The sequence below is a fragment of the Orcinus orca genome, chromosome 8, assembly GCF_937001465.1.
Source record: "Orcinus orca chromosome 8, mOrcOrc1.1, whole genome shotgun sequence".
Taxonomy (NCBI): Eukaryota; Metazoa; Chordata; class Mammalia; order Artiodactyla; family Delphinidae; genus Orcinus; species Orcinus orca.
This window is the reverse complement of record NC_064566.1, coordinates 25696459-25715767: the sequence shown is the minus strand read 5'-3', so window position 1 is coordinate 25715767 and position 19309 is coordinate 25696459. Positions and strand designations below refer to the sequence as shown.

The following is a 19309-nucleotide window of genomic DNA, read 5'->3' as shown; positions in this document are numbered from 1 at the left end:
CTGACCCGGAAGCGGTTGTGAGGCGCCGGCGCGCGGCCTAGCTCCTTTTTCCGGTCGGCGTGGTTTGAGGGCTGAGTGTTCTAAGTGCTCCAGCCTTCGCCATGAGCGTCCCGGCGTTCATCGACATCAGCGAGGAAGATCAGGTATGCTCCCGGAAGGCGGATGCCGCCAGGGTAGGGTGTAGGGGAGGCTCAGAAGTGTGAAGGGCCGAGTCGGGGCCGAGCCAGGGCCGGGCGAGCGGGACGCCGCCCCGCGGAGTCCGCCCCGGAGCCGAGAGCCGCGGTTCAGTCCTCCACACCTCGGAGTGCCGAGGCCGCGAGGCAGGGGCGCGCGTTCCTGGAGGCCTGGGGTTGCCCGGCAGCCAGCACTCCCAGTGCTGGGCCCGAGGCCTGACGGCCAACTTCCTGGTCGGCGTCGGCACTCTTCCAGCCTGGAGTCACTGCTGTCTGTCGACACGGTACTTTTTGACTCATTGCGGAGGGTATCTGCTTCCGTCCTCCAAATGCAGCCACATCCGGAGTGGGAGGTGGCGAATCTTGAGACGGCGTAAGCAGTTCAGGGAAAAATAATTTGGTACTAAAAATCAAAATGGCTATATTATTATTGTGACCACAAGGGCACAGGTGACGCCTATTTTATACGTAGGCCCTATTTTACATTCTTTTTTTTTTTTTAGAATTTTTTTTTTTTTTTTTTAGTGGTACGCGGGCCTCTCCCCGTTGTGGCCCCTCCTATTGCGGAGCACAGGCTCCGGACGCACAGGCCCAGCGGCCATGGCTCACGGGCCCAGCCGCTCCGCAGCATGTGGGATCTTCCCTGACCGGGGCACGAACCCGCATCCCCTGCATCAGCAGGTGGACTCCCAACCACTGCGCCACCAGGGAAGCCCCCTTATTTTACATTCTTACTTGAGCAAGAGTGAGAGTTCTGTAACCTGAACGCATAACGTCAATTCCATCCTCATACTTTGAGGCATACATTTGGTGAACAATCTTAATATTTTTAAATTTTCTGTTTGGGGTTTGCTCTTTGGTTTGCATGGCTCATGCTTCTCATTTTCCCCATAACAAAAGTTAAACTTTAGTTGGTGGGAGTTAAACTAAACTTGAAATGATTTTCTCTAATTTTGCAGAACTGAAAACTATTCTGTGAAGTCGTTAAGGGTTGTCATTTTGTATTTTTCTGCTACTCCACTAACATGGAAATTTTGGTTTCGATAGAAGAGAAAATATCAATACTAGTGTAAGATAACTTTTAGAATTGCAGATGTGATTCCCCCCCCCCATGGTAGAAATGCAGACCTTCAGTCCTGAAGAGCAAAGGAAGAAGGGGAAAGAAAAATGGGGGGAAAAAAAGGCTAGGGAATGAGTTGAGCATAATTAGAAAAGAAGATGTGGAAGGAAAAAAAGGCCTATCTGAGTAGGAATGGAATCACGTTATCAGCAATTGGCTATTAGGTGACTGAAAAAAAGTGGTTTTTTTTTTTTCTAACATAGAAGAGGGTTTGTAGATGCAGGAAGTTCTTGTCATTGATTATATTAGTTTTAAAGTGTCATTTCTAGTTAGGTTATGCTAATGTTCTTGTTTCACAGTAAATAGGTGACTGCTTTGGGCGTTAAACTTTGGTCATATTCTCTGATTAGAGTTAAGTGGCGTTTAGAGTCCTTGTTTCCTTTTCTTTGCTTTTACCACTCCATAACCACCTGTGGCCAGTAGGGATGACAGATGAAAACAATAAACTGTTGATTGAATAGTTTGCTTTGTGGGTACAAAGCAGAAACTGAACAGATGCCTTTGTGGGGTAGGGGGGAACCATACCATGTTTCCTTCATAGAGAAATATGCAGTGACGTTTTTGTGCACTCTGATATGGTGAGGTTTGTTTTATGAAATCTTGTTTATGATGCCAATTCATGTGAAGTTACTGTGTTATCTGAAATGATAGCACCATCAGAGCAACAGCTTTAATACACTTAGGTAGCCAGACATATTTGTGGGTTTAGAAATGTGATGCCTACATATTTACTAATGGTATCCCTACATCTCCATTTCAGTTCTTCATTTTATTATCTTAAACACTGTTTGCATTCATGTGTGGTTGCCATAAATACCAAGTCCTCAGAAGAGTAAGTTGTTAAATATTATATATGCATTAGAGTAGAAAATATTTAAATATCTGGATGTAGTACTATAGTTATGTTTTTATAGATCCAAAAGTGCTTTCTGATCCAGGTATGCATTTTAAAAGAGTAATTACATCGTAGATGCTATTTGATAGAAACATTTTATTCAAGGTGACATTCAAAGGCATCACCTTTTTATCTTTGTGTCTCCCACAGCACTTATCTTAGATAGGTCCTCAAACATTTAATTAACGAACGATTACTTTCTTGCCAGGGTAATGTCTGTAACTTTTTAAAGTATTGTGTTATGTAGACCTGAGAGCAATAAAACTTCTTTAAAAGAAATCAGATCAGTTATTCCCTTCCCCCACTCCTCCTCCCCAAAAAAGCTTTGTGTTATAGTAGAAAAGTTTTTGCTGTATACTGGAAGTCCAGCAGGATATATAGGTGATATGAGGGAAATTTGACAGTGATCAGTGTGGGTTATAGTGGGTCTGTGTAGCCACTTGTTGACGAAAACCTGTGGGGCTGTGATGGTGGATGAGCTGGGGGAAAGGCACTTTAACATAATTTAAAGTTATCATTAAGTGCTGTGTTTACATTTTATTTTTTTAGAAATACGTCAGAATGGTTTGAAATCTTGTGATTTGTGATACATAGTTCGTTTTATAGATATATATATAGCAACCCTATTTGATTCAACAGGCTGCTGAGCTTCGAGCTTATTTGAAATCTAAAGGAGCTGAAATTTCAGAAGAGAACTCAGAAGGTGGACTTCATGTAGATTTAGCTCAAATTATTGAAGCCTGTGATGTATGTCTGAAGGAAGATGATAAAGGTTTGTCTTTAATTTTTTGTAATATTATTTACTAATCATAGAGGACCTACTTTTAAAACTTTCATGTGAATTATATTTGTTTTGTTTTAGACCTTAGAACTTTTAAGCACTGTTGTTTTTTTGTTTGTTTTTTTTTTGTTTTTTTTTTTTGCGTTATGTGGGCCTCTCACTGTCGTGGCCTCTCTCGTTGCGGAGCACAGGCTCCGGACGTGCTGGCTTAGCGGCCATGGCTCACGGGCCCAGCCGCTCCGCGGCATGTGAGATCTTCCCGGACCGGGGCACGAACCCGTGTCCCCTGCATCGGCAGGTGGACTCTCAACCACTGTGCCACCAGGGAAGCCCAGCACTGTTGTTTTTAATCTTTGCACACACTTTCAGTTTATTCTCATCTGTTTTACTCATGAAATAAGCCTATTTTGATAAAACATCTTTTTTGCATGTTTTTTGAGTGTTATTGCACACGGTAAATACTGGTAATTTCAGAATGAACTGAAGGAAAAAATGAATCTTTTCATAAGGTTTAGATTAATATGAGATGGAATACAATTTCAGGTAATCTAAAAGCTGATTTAATTATTTGGCTGATTCCCTATTTATTGAGATAAAATGGGAAATTTTGAAAATTGGGAGTCCTAAAATCTCTGGTTAAGGTTTGAGATTAAACTTGGTGTACAATTAGTATCTTGCTAGTAAAATTGAAACTGTATACTACATAGACATGTAAATCAGTCTTCTGTTTTACTGGTTGAAAACCAAATCTTGGGTAGTAACTTCATCCTTCAATAAAATGTGTGAGTTGCTTTCTGAATGATAACTATACAACAGAGCTGGTTTAGTTTGAATTCATGTGCACTATGTTTTTTAGTATAATGCACACCATTGAAGGAAAAGTGTTCTTTAGAACTGCTTTACAGTAGCCAGAGTACCTTTTAAGTGTTTTATGTTTAATGGTCTTTGGTGTATTAAAACACGGGAAATACATGTTTAACAAGATACATTAAATATTATAATATCACTGTTGTGTCATCCATACATGTGTAGATGTTGAAAGTGTGATGAACAGTGTGGTATCCCTCCTGTTGATCCTGGAAGCAGATAAGCAAGAAGCTCTGATTGAAAGCCTGTGTGAGAAACTGGTCAAATTTCGGGAAGGTGAACGCCCATCTCTGAGACTGCAGTTGTAAGTTAAGAACTGGAAGAGGCCCAGTTTTTCAAGGGGCTCTTCATGTTACTGTCATTTAATGGTTAAAAGCAAGAATTCTAGAACTTGACTGTCACCTGTGACTTTTATTGGTGGTGTGTCTTTGGACAAGTCACTTAACTCTCCTGTGCACCATTTCCCTCCTTGTAGTGTGACGTTCTTAATAGTATCCCTTTCAAGTTTGTTGTCAGAACATATAATCTCAATTTAGTTATCGTAGTTACTGATCTCCATCATTGTTTTATTATTTGTTTGTTAACCAGGCTAAGCAACCTTTTCCATGGGATGGATAAGAATACTCCTGTAAGATATACAGTATATTGCAGCCTCATTAAAGTGGCAGCATCTTGTGGGGCCATCCAGTATATTCCAACTGAGCTGGATCAAGTGAGTTACCATGTGAAATACTTGTTCTGCTTATAAGAAGTATAGTTTTAGAGCTCCAATAAGCAAATATGTCTTCTAAATGTTATCTTTTAAATTGTGAAAATATGTTCACTGTGTCACTAAATTTTCTCCTTTTTGTCAATCTCGTTGTAGGTTAGGAAATGGATTTCTGACTGGAACCTCACCACTGAGAAAAAACACACCCTTTTAAGGCTACTTTATGAGGCACTTGTGGATTGTAAGAAAAGGTATTCAGAATTAATGTACTGACTTAAAACATAATGGCAATGTAAGTAGTTGAGACTTTTTTAAGGACAGGTAGGATAAGTGATTTTGCTCTACTTCGTTCTCTAAGGAGTTGCTATAAATTTCTTTCTGTAAATTTCACCTACTAAATTAAAGATAACTGCAAAGTTTAAAATAGTCTTTCCCATCTTTAAACTTTTTAAAAAGCAAAACTTGCTTTTGTTCTAAAAATGGTACAACTGTTAATCCCAAAGCTGTGTGTAATATTAGACTAAGTTATTTAATGGTGCTTTGATGTCTTAGTATAGGGTAGTGCTATCACTTTTGTTTAATGGTGGTGAGAGTCTATCCGTCATAGTCATAGTCAGAGTCTCTTAATATATATAACAGTGCCCCGAGATGAAATTTTGCAATAGACTGTACTAAATGGTACTTAATTGTGCTTTTGCAAGGTCTTGAGTTTCTAAGGCTTGTATTCAGCCCAGCAAACTTCATGCCCAAAATATTTACTCTTCATCCAGTTTATGGATGCTACCAAATGATATATTTGGCCCAGTTTTTAGAATTAGGGTTGAAGGATAATCCTACCATTTTGACCTGGCTTTTTAATTTCTCTTTTCACATAGTGGTTAAAAACTTTTAGGAAAAGTAATCAGTCTTCAGTTTAGTTTTTTTTTATTATTATTATTTTTTGCGGTACGTGGGCCTCTCACTGCTGTGGCCTCTCCCGTTGTGGAGCGCAGGCTCCAGATGCGCAGGCTCAGCGGCCATGGCTCACGGGCCCAGCCGCTCCGCGGCATGTGGGATCTTCCCGGACCGGGGCACGAACCCGCGTCCCCTGCATCGGCAGGTGGACTCTCAACCACTGCACCACCAGGGAAGCCCTTTGGTTTAATTTTATTGCACAATTTTTATAGTTGCTTTCAGTGCTAGGGTGTTTAATATATTAGAGACGATCAATAAGATTAATGTTTCTGTTATGTTAAAGTAATGTAAAGTTTTTGCAGATCATTTACATTTAACAATACAGGAGGAAATTATATTTTTGTTGTGAAAGTTGCAGCGTTTTATTATAAAAGAAGTTAAATAGGGAATCTTGCATTAATAGCCTATTTCATTTTGTATCAGTGGCTACTGTCTGTTACATGCTAGCACACTTGTGGCAGCATTCTAGCCAGTTGTCAGTAACTGTTAAGAGTAGGTAGTCTTAATATTGGACAGTCTCAAATGGGGAGGGCATAAAAGCTATTAGAGAAAGAGTCCATATTTTAACATATGCTATAAATGTGCAGGCTGTGGAATAAAACTACTGGGATTTCAAACCTTGGCTTTCTTACTTGTATATGACACTAAATAAATCTCTGTACCTCAGTTTCCAACTTCAGAGTGGATATAATAGTAGTACTTATCTCATAAGGTTGTTGAAAAGATTAAATAAGCTAATGTACACATGAAGTTCTTAAAATAGTGGTTTCCTTATTGAGAAAGCACTCAGTAAATATTGGATATTTTATTCCTATCATCCTTTTCATTTTTTTAAGCTCATCTTTAAAAAGTTAGTCTGCGCTTCCCTGGTGGTACAGTGGTTGAGAGTCTACCTGCCGATGCAGGGGACACGGGTTCGTGCCCCAGTCCAGGAAGATCCCACATGCCGCGGAGCGGCTGGGCCCGTGAGCCATGGCCGCTGAGCCTGCACGTCCGGAGCCTGTGCTCCGCAGCGGGAGAGGCCACAACAGTGAGAGGCCCGCGTACCGCAAAAAAAATAAATAAATAAAATAAAAAGTTAGTCTTTTTTCTGGTACAGTAATTTAAAATGATGAGTGTTACTGTTTCCCTTTGAATGTCTAGTGCTTATCAGAGTTGATGACTGCTCATTGGATGATTTCTCTAATTGCTGTTTAGTAGATCCTCAGTCTTTTCTGTGTAAAGAGGAAATAACTAAGGTAATTACAAAGAATTACAAAGCTAATTCTGAGAGAAATTGAGATAAGACATCATTACCCATCTTGTGCTCTCCTAGACATACCCTAATTTTAACATATTAGGAAGTGTCTGCAGCATTTGTCACAGGTGATCACTCTTTCCTTCTTGAAACACTTCCTTCAGTTGGCTTTTGGGGCACCTGTCTAGATTCTTTGCTTCATTCACACCTCATTTGTGGCTCCCTCCCTTCTTCGAATCTGCTCAATTTATACCTCATCAGAAAGGCCTTCTCTGGCTATCTGTAAAAATAACAGTATTCCCTTACCATCACATTGCTTTTTTCCCCTCATCCCTATTTTATTATCGGCCCCACTACACTTATTACTAACTGACATGCTATATTTTCATGTTTATTATGTGTCAGTCCCCTCTAGAATGTAAGTTTCCCAAGGGCAGGAACTTTTTGTTCATTATTAGAACAGTGTCTGACACGAGTAGGTACTTAGTATATAAGTGCTAAATGAATATTTCTGAAAAATGAACATGTTGCAAAAGCAGTGGATGTAAGAAGCAGTGACTTAAGGCAGTATGAAGTGGTTTATGGGACTAGAGTGTATGCCCTTCCCAGAGGCATTCAACCCGGGCTTCTCTTCTGAGCTTCAGACCCTTATGTCCAACTGCTTTCTACCTGGTTCTACTTAGATGTGGCCCATAGTTGCCTCAAACTCAATGTGACCAAAATGAATTTATCGTTTTCTCCCTCTAAATTAGTTTCTGTTTTCCTAAGCAAGACATGTTGAAGTGGTCTTCTGTTTATTCTCTCTACAGCGGTTTTGTGAAACAAAACTTTCAGCCTTTCATTCTTTAGGTTTACATTTTCTTTAGCATACAGTACAGAATTCTTAGTTTGGCATATAAGTCCTTTCTGACATGGGCTCCTGTTTATTGCAGTAGCATGGGCTTGGTGAATGTGATAATAATCCTCTTGCCATTTTTGTATGGTGCAGTGACAAACCACAGAAACTTTGTTTTCTTTGTATAGATATTCCCTCCCTCCATTTCTCTCCCCCTCTCTCCCTCTTTCTCACATACACACGACCCTATACCCTTCCTCTTGGTATATCATACCCTAGACATAGTGAACCTGTGTCAGCTGCAAAAGCACCCATGCTCTTTTCCAGTCTGGACCAGAGGCTGGTACCTGTTTTTATATGGCCTACAAGCTAAGAATGGTATTTACATTTTTAAGTGGTTGACCAAAAAAATCAAAAGAAGGAGGATATTTTTTGAATTGTGACCATTATATGAAATGCAAATTTCAGTGTCCATAAAATTTTATTGGAATGCACCCATACTTATCATTTATGTATCATCTGTGGCTGCTTTTGCCTAGACTTGAGTTGCGGCCGAAACCAGATAGCCTGCAAAGCCTAAGATAATTATTGCCTGGTGCTTCATGGAAAGTTTGCCTATGTTTGGTCTAGAACTACACTCAACTCCTTTTCTCTGCCTGAAATGCTCCTCCCATATTTACAGCACCCTGTACTTTTATCATGGCGCTTCACACGCTTGGTTAAAAGGTTTATGAGGTTTTAGGCTCAGTGAAGGCTAGGAACCTTGTCTGTCAACCATTGTATTCCCAACCTGTTGGTAGTGATGGGCCCTGAGTTGATGAATGCTACCTACACTTAAGGAACTAGGGAAGGATGCTCATTCAAATTTCTGTCATGCTGCTGATTTAAATTTTAAGATTTGGTTTTTGTCTAGTACACAGAAAATGGTCATTTTGTTGTTGTTGTTTGGCTTTTTGTTGGTTTGTTTGTTTCTGCTTCTAAATAGAATTCTGAGAGTTGCCTTGCCCTCTTAGTAAGAATGCTTACGTTTATGGGTGCCCCCTTCATGATTTTGTTTATATTGGTGGTTGATGAGTGCAAATTGTGTAATATCTTCTGAGTCCTCATTATATGTCAGATATTGTGCACTTTAAATGGACCATTTTATCTGATCTTTGTGAATTCAGATTTCTTTAACTGATAAGATGTATTAGACTGAAGTATACTATGGTTGTTAAAACTGGAAATTGTGCCTATGCTTGCATGTGGTGCAAGATAATAATTTAATTGAATCCTGGTTTTGTGGGGGAGTTTTAGAATATCATTTAAGTTTTTAAAATAAATGGTATAGCTCTTACTGATTTTACCCAGGTTGAATCCAGATGTGGGGAGAAAGAAGGGCTTTTAGAAAACGAAAAAAGGTGGTGGGGAACTGTTAAGCTTTCTGTAACTGGCTGAAGATTCATCAGTTTAAAGGAAGAAATGAAGGGTGAAGATAAACATTTACAAAGAGTTCAGATTGAGAGAATGCATTTAATTATTTTGTACTTTTCACTGCAGTTAAAATTGATCATCTACATAATTCTAAGGATGATTCAATTGGAAGGATATCATTAGTGGAGTTATTTAAATATCTGGTGTTGGCTCAACTTCAGCTGTACTATCCTAGCAGTTTCTCAGACACAAAACCTTTTTCTCACCTAGGGCTTTTTTTTTTTTTTTTTTTTTGGCTGCGTTGGGTCTTCGTTGCTGTGCGCGGACTTTCTCTAGTTGTGGCGAGCAGGGGCTACTCTTCGTTGCGGTGCATGGGCTTCTCGTTGCAGTGGATTCTCATTGCGGAGCACGGGCTCTACGTGCGCAGGCTTCAGTAGTTGTGGCATGCGGGCTCAGTAGTTGTGGCACGGGCTTAGTTGCTCTGCGGCATGTGGGATCTTCCCGGACCAGGGCTCGAACCCGTGTCCCCTGCATTAGCAGGCGGATTCTTAATCACTGTACCACCAGCGAAGTTCCTCACCTAGGGCTTTTATACCTGGTCTTCTCTGCCTGGAAGCTCATCCAGCCCCCACCTTCTACCTCTAGTACGTTTCATGGCCAATTATTTTACATTCTTTAGATCTCAGCTTACATGTCATTTCCTCAGAGAGACTTTCCTTGCTCATTCTATATGAAGTAGCCTCCTCTTTCCTGTCTCTGCTCTTGTTACTCTATTACATCACCATTTATTTCCTTTATGGCACTTGTTATTTTTCCTTAGTCGTCTCTCTTTCCTCCTAGAAGGAAAGTTCCGTGACTTTTTCCATAGTGGAGGACTGTGTCTCTGGGTCACCATTATATGTATCATCAACACAGTACCTGGCACTTAGTAAATATTTTTGAATGAATGGATAGCAGTAATGATACTGTGAAATTCCTAAAGCTGTATTTCTTTTTAGTGATGCTGCATCAAAAGTCATGGTGGAATTGCTAGGAAGTTACACGGAGGACAATGCTTCCCAGGCTCGAGTTGATGCCCACAGGTAACGTTAAACACAGTGTTCCAATGATGACTGTCAACAGGGTGGAGGTGAGCTACACCGTTCAGTCATATAGCTGAAGTCATGTTTGCATCTACCAGTGATCCAAAGCCATTTGATACCATGTGCGCCATGAGGATTCTAATGTAGATACCAAAATTCAAGATTTGGTATTGAAAGAAACCAAAGAATGCATGTGAAATAGCCACATGGTGTTTGCTGTTTGGGGTATCGCTGCAGTGGGGGTTCCCAACCTGAGTAGTAGAACCTAATCTTGGGTTGATTTTACCTTAATACTAAGGTATGTAGATGGGGAAAGGCTGGTGGCTTTCTGTAAAAATTAGCCCATTGCTAATGGGAATAACTGCTTCAAACAGTCCTAGATCTATTTAGTAGCAATAAGAATAGAGTCAGTTTTTTAAATCTATGAAATGGAAATTATGATAACTTCTTTATAGGGTTATTCCATCTTTGATAAAATGGGCATGATAATACCATATGTCTCTCAGGGTGCTGTGAGGATGAAATGAAGTAATACATGTTAAAGCACTTACCTTAGTGTCTGGCATAAACAGTAAAAAAATACTGGTGCTGTTTTATTCTTTGATTACTTTGGTGGTGCTTTCTCTCCAACTGTTTTTGTCCATGGTAACTATTTTTAAAATTTTATTTATTTAATTTTATTTTTGGCTGCGTCGGGTCTTATTTGTGGCACGTGGGATCTTTGTTGCCGCATGTGGGATCTTTCATTGGGGCACGTGGGCTCTAGTTCGCAGCACACGGGCTCTCTAGTTGAGGGCACAGGCTTAGTTGCCCCATAGCATGTGGGACCTTAGTTCCCCGACCAGGGATCAAACCCGCAGCCCCTGCATTGGAAGGTGGATTCTTAACCACTGGACCACCACGGAAGTCCCTCTATGAGTAATTTTATTAAAATGGACATCACTGATAGATTTATTGGCCTGTTTTAAGCCCAGTTTTGTAGCTTTTTTAATGCAGTGTATATTGAACTCATAGATATTTCACTTAATTGAATATATTTTGCAGTCTGCAAAGGCAGTGAAAAGTACCTGAATTTCAATACTCTGAGCTTGGGTTTTTGTTTTCCAATTAAGGTGTATTGTGCGAGCATTGAAAGACCCAAATGCATTTCTTTTTGACCATCTTCTTACTTTAAAACCAGTCAAGTTTTTGGAAGGCGAGCTTATTCATGATGTAAGTAGTTTATCTTTAATGTTAAAAATATTTTCTCCTAAATCTAACATGCTGAACCGTAACTCTACTTCTTTGTATTAATGAACATGACTCTTAGAGAAATCTAGAAAGAGAAGAACTATATTCATTTTTGTATCAGGAACAGACTGAAATTTAGGACTAGAATTCAGCTTTTCTCCAGCCACCAAACACATGCCTCCTGTTCTTCCTCCCTTTCCTTCATCTCACTTGCCTGGCCATTATGAAATTAGAGAATACAGATTTCTTCTTAGTATATAGTGTCAGCTATCCCCAATTAGAAAGATAAATCTGATATTTAAAAAACAGATGAATGTACTTTTCAAGTGCAATTATAAATACATTTTGGATTATTTCTATTTGTACTGTCATTTCCACCATCTCTTGGGGTAGATCGTTTAGAGGACACTGTATTTACTGATTCTTTCATCTAAATGAGTTTTAATGAAAGCAAATTTAGATGGTAATTTGATCAAACAGATTGAAATTTCTGCTTGAAGGAAATGTGGAGTCTTGTTGCTGGGAGTCAATGTCTTAAAAGTATCTTGAGTATAAATGTTAATTCTATATTGAATATCGTATCTTTGTCTTTTTGTGTTTATCTGTATAGCTTTTAACCATTTTTGTGAGTGCTAAATTGGCATCATATGTCAAGTTTTATCAGAATAATAAAGACTTCATTGATTCACTTGGTAAGTTGTGGGGATTTTTCTTTGGAGGGGTAGAGAGAGAGAGAGAGGAATGAAAGATCCAGCAAATATGATCATGGCCTTATGTGTAGGTTACCCTAACCAGTGGTGTAAAAGATCTTATTCCTTAGATGCTCAGTGATTTACATTTTTGGTACTTCTTTTAAAAAGCCATAGTCACATTTGTAGCAAATAGCTTTTTTCCTTCTAATATAGTCTTTTATACTTGGTTCTCCCCCTCCCCCCATTAACAAATTATAGAAGTATATATATATATACTGTGTTGCTAAGCACATCTGCGTGAAGCTGAAGATAGAGTTAGAAATGGAGTTGTGATTTTGTGTGATAGGAGAAATTTTCCTAACTACAGTTTGTTGAAGACAGCATAGTAAGTTTAATTTAAGGTTTATGATTTTTATCTTGGAGCTTTCTTTCTAGACCAACAGAGTTCAGTAAATGTGGCCGAATTGAATCTTATCCTCATTGAGCAAACTGCATAGTATATATTTAGTATTTTCCTTCTGGAGCATGTTTTTATCATGCTAAAATTAAAAAGGGAAAACTTAGAAAATCTGTAGTTGAACAGGTTTAAATTGTTCTAAAATTACCCATTTTTTGAGAGTGAAGTCAACTGAAGCTAAGGTGCTTTGTTTTTCTACTGGGCAATAATCAGAACACATTAGAGACTAGTTATATTTTCCATATTAAAATTGAATTTAGTTTTCCTGGTTGAAGTGTAGATAAAGAATACATTTATAATCTACTTTGATTATACTATTAGTCCTCAATTTGGTAATCATTAATTCCTGTCACCTGTAAATTTTGTGCAGCCATTGGAATTGGGAAGATTGAATTATTCTGAACATAATAAGGCGTTTGAAATACACCAAGATAAAGTAGATGCAAGTGTGTTTGTGTTGAATGCTTTGCCAGGTGCACTAGACCCAGAAAACCACATTCTGTCCCAGTTAATTTGTTTCCTGGCATGAAGCTATGTGATGGAATGTTAATGTCAGCAACCTCTTTATTTACGCACCAAAGAAAAAGGAGTAGTAATTAACACTTTGACACTCCCCCATTGATGTGTAATTGACTGTTTCAAAGGAGCACTGGTTCATAAGCTATTGCATGCATTAAAATTACGTTTTCTATATTGCAGCATTTTAAGACAGGGGTCAGTGACAATGCAGAAATTGCTCAATGATGCACATTTTTTTATTACTGCATTAAGGTTTTGACATATTAGTAATGAATAAATGTTTCCATAAAATTAGATTTTTTTTATAACTTTAAAATTGAAATATGACACAGAACACTGTGACTTCCTCTTTGAAGGTAATATTCTACTTTCATGAAACAAAGCACAGCTTCCTACAAGTCTAAACTCAGACTTCACTAGCATAATAGTTTGATTTTGAGAACAAGAGTCCTAAAGCCTTTAAGTTTGGTTCTGTTTTACTTTAAACATCAGTTTGAAATGTTTTTAAATGCAGGTTTCTACGTGTTAGATCATGGTTTTACATAATTCATTCTAGAAACAATCTTCATTCCTCTAAGTTTTTTGATTTACGGTAAGCTTGTCACTGCACAGGGCGTAGCAGTAAAACAAATCTAATTTCAAGAGTATTTTAAATTATATATTAAAAATTTTAGGAGTTTCTATCATTTTATCATATTAAAAGAGAACTAAATATGTCCATTGAACTGGTAATGTTAAGGAATTTTCTTATATTGCCAAATATTGAGAAAAATCTTTAGTATTCTCTGTGATAGAAAAAACATAATAGAATTTCTGTGCAAACCAGAAATCAGATTCCCTATTTTGCCTTTTGTTTCTCGCAATCTGTGCAAATCAGCAACCATTTATTGGAAATTTGTTTGTGAAAGATGTTTCTGGGAAAACATCTTACTAAATGTTTATTTTTGGTTTTTAGATGTATTAAACATTTATTACAGCTGAAAGTCTGGTTACAAATGTCTAGGTTCCACAGGTGGCATCAGTTTATCTCAGAACACTTATTAACACTGACAACTTGGGCCAACAGTAGCAGTATCTTGTGTCAACTGAATTGCCCTAACATGTCCACATGTAATCTGGTGTTATCCAGTTGCTACGTTCTTGCTTCGGAAAGTTAATCAGCATCTAATTTGCATTTGTTAATTAGGGTTAATGTGCACTAATTGATTTTTTGATGCTTGTAGATTTCCATTAAACCTGGTTAGCAGTACTTACTTGGGTACCTCATTCATTTGAGTTATGGTGATCATGTTTTTGTTGAATCTGTGCCAAATAGAAAGCCTGCATCATAATTACAGCTAATTAACAATTATGTCCTATATTAATGGACTTCCCTAGTCTTCTGCTAATATTCTGAATGTTGTAAATTTTAAATGTGCTTAGAACTTTTTTAACAGTACAAACTTGAGGCTCTTAATTACTAGAGGGTACGTGATTGGTCATTTGCTGAGTTTACAGAAGTTGCAAGTTTAGAGAAAAGGAACATGTTAAGTATTTCTAAATTAACTTTAGAAACTTGTTTTTGTAACTAAGAAATAGCATCAAGTCAAGTATGTTTGTGTTATAATGCAGCTTCTATTTAGGAATAGGTAATTTGGATATTCAGGATTTGTAGGTATTTGTATTTCTAGTTATTTATTTTATAAATGAACTTCTTTTCTAGGCCTAGTACTGCCACCTTGTTATTAAAAAGTAAATCACTTAATCTCTTTACTCAGTTTTATTGTTTTTTTAAAGTGAAAGGATCAGGACTAGGTAATTCATTGTTCCTTTAAGGTTTAACAGTTGTTTGTGATCTGAATAATTGTAGCAGAATGTTTTATTAGAAATTATAAGGCAAAATTTGATTATTTGTACAGTTTTTCTACTTTTGCCTTAAAAAGAACAGGTATCACTGTTAATTTTATCTAGTACTAACCATTTTAAACCTATAAATGTTAAATACACTTCTGCAGTTTTGATTTTTAAGTATTAAGTCCAAAGTGGTCTAAAGGGAAATGGAATATTTTCATAAGTGAATGTATATTAAAATATTTTAAAATTCCATGTTTGCCAGTAACTCAGACACAGAACAAATAGTAAGTAGATAAGGAATCTTGTGTTTAAATGGAGAGCTATTAGTAAAAGTAAGTTTAATTCAATTAAATAAGAATGTTTTTACGAAATGTACTTTGTATACTTTATCTCCTAAAATATATAAATAAATATTAAAAATGTAAAATGTATAAAACTTAGGGCCTAAAAATACCATTTTATAGCTTATTCTTAACTTTGAATCTATCACCTGTGGCACTGAAGCAATAAAGAAATGTAGTTATAGAAAAATAATTTTAACTGCTTCATAATTTAATTATGGGGTTAGTTTATGGTTTGTAAGTATAAGCTTTGTGAAAATTACTCTGTATAAGTACCCAAACACAGTGACTTCCACGATTTTACACAAGAGTTGTAATCATGCAGGACTGTAATTAGTATGGATACTCATCTGGCTTCACTACTGTGTTACTCAGGCCTACTACATGAACAGAATATGGCAAAAATGAGACTACTTACTTTTATGGGAATGGCAGTGGAAAATAAAGAAATTTCTTTTGACACAATGCAACAAGAACTTCAGATTGGAGCTGATGATGTTGAAGCATTTGTTATTGATGGTAAGGCAATTGGAACATTTTTGTTTTTTCCTAGAATTTCTCTTCCTACCCCATGAAACATAAGATTTTTAATCTTGAAACTGAGCTTAATAGATTAGAAGATTATATTTGTAGCATAGTGAAAGTTCAGTGGAATATAAAGAGCTATGTGGTTTTTGGTGTGTGTCTATTCCTTGAAGTCATGTAGAACAAAGACATTTAGGCAGTATATCATAGTGGTTAAGAGCCTAGATTTTAGTATTAGACCTGTGTTTGAGACTAGGTCTTCCGGTTGTGAGGGTTAAATGAATTAATGCAGGTAAAGCACTCAGCTCAGTGCCTGGCACATAGTAAATGATCTGCAAATATTAACCATTACCAATTTTTTATGATTGGCCTAGAAATAGCACCTTCTTCCTCAATAATTACATTATAAAGTGGTTTAACTGTTAATTAGGACTTTTAAGATTAATAACATGTATTATAATATCTTAAGAAACTAGCCCCGTTCCCCCCCCCCCCGCCCCCATGTGATTTCAGAGAATGCCAGAATTCTTAATGAAAACTGTATGTGATATTTAATATAGATAGGCGCAGCAACCAGAGGACAAATTCATGGCCTTCCTTTTGGTTGCATTACATTGCTGGGCTTGTTATTAAATTCAAAGAGCCAGTTTGTAAAATAATGTTGGAAAACTGTAAAGTTTTATTATGGTTTACTTGGTCACAGTTTCATACCTTAGGCTGTTTTCCTTGGGAATATTCCATATAACATGTCATGTAAAACATCTTTTTTTCAGCGGTAAGAACTAAAATGGTCTACTGCAAAATTGATCAAACCCAGAGAAAAGTAGTTGTCAGGTAAGACACTTAATACTTTGCAGCATTTTGTAGAACAATTTATTCTATTTCACTTAGATGTTTAGAGAACCAAGGTGGTGTCAGCAGTTGACTGTAGTTAAATAGTTGCTATTTATCATAATTTTATTAAAGTTCAGACTGAATGTGATTAGCTTATTTAATGAAAGAGTCCTATTTTCCAGCACATTTCATTTAATGGCTCAGTACTGGCTAGAATATTAATGACTTCCGTGTCTGATTTATGTAGTTCAGGAAAATAGATGGTTTAGGATCAGTATGGCAAATAAAGGTTTTTTAAATAATAAGCTTCTAATCATTCTTACAACTCTACATTATGTCTTCTGTGTATATTTAAACTTGCTTTTAACTAGATAGAAGTGTGTAATATTGTAAAAAAAAAAAAAAATACCAGAGGATAAAAGGTTGAGTAATAACTTTGTTTTTAATTTTTCCAGTCATAGCACACATCGGACATTTGGAAAACAACAATGGCAACAACTCTATGACACACTTAATGCCTGGAAACAAAACTTGAACAAAGTGAAAAATAGCCTTTTGAGTCTTTCAGATACCTGAATTTTTATGCTATATAATTTTGTTCTTTTTGGAAAATCTAAATCATAGTAAAACATTATAGCCTGAAATCTGACTATAGTCTGGATAGTTATTGTCTCAAATTTAAAAGAAATCACAATCTTCAGGGCGTACAAAGTAATAGATTACAAAGGGTCACTACGTCTGTTTTGTATAACACATAAGTTGTATTCTGTAAGGAAGGGTTTTGGAGTGTGCAGCAAGAGCTTTGATGAAAGAGTATATGGAGGAAAGACACATTTAATTAAGGGAAACTGAATGCTAACATCAAACCTTGCAATCTTCGCTATCTTAAATGAAGCATTTACTGAGAGAAAACGTTAACGGTAACACAGTTTCATCACAGAAAAAGTTGGAAAACTGACTACAGCTATAAAGTTTTAGATGTAACAGTCATGTTCTGGTCTAAACCAATCAATATTTCAATTAAGTCAGTTCACCACTGAAAGCATTTATCAACATTATTTTAATCCGTTTTTCCTACCATCTCTTCTGCTTTTCTTTTTTTAGGTAGGTTGTCATTTTCGGAGCTTAGAAACTTTTCAATTTCATTTATTTGATTTGTTACCAAGCTCTGCCAGTCATCTTCACCAGTAGAAGACACAGCCAAACCACTGGTTTTGATCTTGATTTCCTGAAAATGGCTTTGTGGCAGGGTTGATTTCAGAGGCTTTGTTTTCACCTAGGAAATACCAAACTTGTTTTACCACTGAAATTTTTACTCATTTTCTAAACAATCATCAAGTTTCAAGAAAATCCTTAAGCCTCTGCAATTATGAGTATGTGATAAAAGCTACCGTTTTCTTGGCTAATTTTCAACAACTACCTTAGTAATTTTGGCACCAAAAAACTATAAAATGTGAATCTGTAGGCTTATGTAGTAGCTCTTCAAGATCCCTAATGTATTCCAGGAATACCACAAACGTTTCCTTAAAGGTCTTAAGCTTACATTGAAAGAAAACATATTTAAAACAATGCAGATAAAAATCTGTTTTGTCCTCTACTCCCCTTCCCTTCCCAGAGATGTCTATGTTTTGTAACTTCTATCAAAGCCAGGGGAAAATTTAAAATGCTAACGGAAGTAAACTGCCATATAAAAACTGCCTTTTACTTCATGTTTCCTCTTACGCTTCAGAGCGCCATTGTTGGAGAAACAGGAAAGAGCAATGAGGTGTTTGGAAGCTGGCATGTTTCCAAGGCACCACATTGGGTCGTACTTCTAATACCATGTTAAATAAGTTTTCCATTTTAAGGTTTCTTCTGATTATAAAATAATTACTGGAAATTCAGAAAATAGAGAAAAGTGTAAAGAAACTAAAAATCACTAGTAATCCACTATCCAGAGATCTGTCAACATTTTGGTATTTGCTATTAGTCTTTCTATTAGCGTATTTGACCATTCTATAGAATTTTATCTCGGTTTTTCCCTCTGTGAGTTGTTTCCTAGGTCATTAAAGTTTCTCATAAGCAAATATCAGTGGCTGCAAAATACTTCTTATGGATGATCATTTAACTATGCTATTGTTAACATTTGTTTCCAATTTATCCCTATCAAAAATTAATTTCTTGAAAAAAATCTTTTATGGACTTACCAGATTCTCAGATAAAATCCTCTGTTGAAAGGGAATATATTTTAGAGGTATGGAATAGGATAAGAATTAGATTAAAATTGCCCAAGATTCCAGCCACCATCAAACATTTTGATGTAAATATTCAGGACTCCTCTATATATACACTTTCAAAAAATTTGTATCGTATTTATATCATTTTCTATGTTGGGTTAAAAACATTTTTAACATTTCCCTCTAGAAAGAGCATGGCTCCATCATATTCCATGTTCCATAATTTAATTAATATACTTAAATATACATTTAAGTTGTTGGAAAACATTTACTGTTATAAATTAGGCTATAATGAATGTCATTTGTTCATAAGTCTTTGTGAAGATCTTTGAGTACTGCCTTACATTAAAATCTTTTCCAGTCTGATAAAAATGGCATATTTGTAACATTGTGTTTTCAAAGTGAGATTATATAGTAATAATTTTTAAAATGAGTTTAAATGTTTACATTTAACCTCAGTTTCCTAAAGGGAACTTTTGGATTGCTCTCTTTGGTTCCTGAGAATTCTAGTCAGCCGCCAGTCCCCTCAGAGTCTTAGCCTCTGATCCTTAGGGTAATGCTGGGTTCTTATTTGTCTGATTGCCTATGTTCCTATG

At 36.7% G+C, this 19309-nt stretch overlaps 2 protein-coding genes and 1 long non-coding RNA gene across 3 annotated transcripts in view; 1 reads left to right on the top strand and 2 right to left on the bottom strand.

Moving 5' to 3' along the window:
• LOC125965280 (uncharacterized) overlaps nt 1–143 on the bottom strand; it is a 34137-nt gene extending 33994 nt beyond the window's left edge. The window contains exon 1 of the long non-coding RNA XR_007478994.1: nt 6–143. This is a non-coding gene — a long non-coding RNA (uncharacterized LOC125965280). The remainder of the gene's footprint in view (nt 1–5) is intronic.
• On the top strand, nt 5–17146 carry EIF3M (eukaryotic translation initiation factor 3 subunit M). The gene is made up of 11 exons (XM_004263971.4): nt 5–143; nt 2828–2960; nt 4002–4140; nt 4425–4548; nt 4702–4796; nt 9983–10066; nt 11179–11278; nt 11907–11988; nt 15514–15657; nt 16437–16497; nt 16953–17146. The coding sequence occupies exons 1-11, from the start codon at nt 102–104 to the stop codon at nt 17071–17073; spliced, it is 1125 nt and encodes a 374-aa protein (XP_004264019.1). The 5' UTR covers nt 5–101; the 3' UTR covers nt 17074–17146.
• CCDC73 (coiled-coil domain containing 73) overlaps nt 17051–19309 on the bottom strand; it is a 106028-nt gene continuing 103769 nt past the window's right edge. The window contains exon 17 of the mRNA XM_004264416.2: nt 17051–17773. Within this exon, the coding sequence (XP_004264464.1) occupies nt 17558–17773 (216 nt within the window). The 3' untranslated portion in view covers nt 17051–17557. The remainder of the gene's footprint in view (nt 17774–19309) is intronic.

Excerpts from the sequence above, each read along its gene's own strand:
- EIF3M (XM_004263971.4), top strand. The coding sequence starts at position 102 with ATGAGCGTCCCGGCGTTCATCGACATCAGCGAGGAAGATCAG. Across the intron at positions 4,549-4,701 it reads TTCCAACTGAGCTGGATCAA|GTTAGGAAATGGATTTCTGA; the intron begins GTGAGTTACCAT and ends ATCTCGTTGTAG. Across the intron at positions 16,498-16,952 it reads CAGAGAAAAGTAGTTGTCAG|TCATAGCACACATCGGACAT; the intron begins GTAAGACACTTA and ends TAATTTTTCCAG.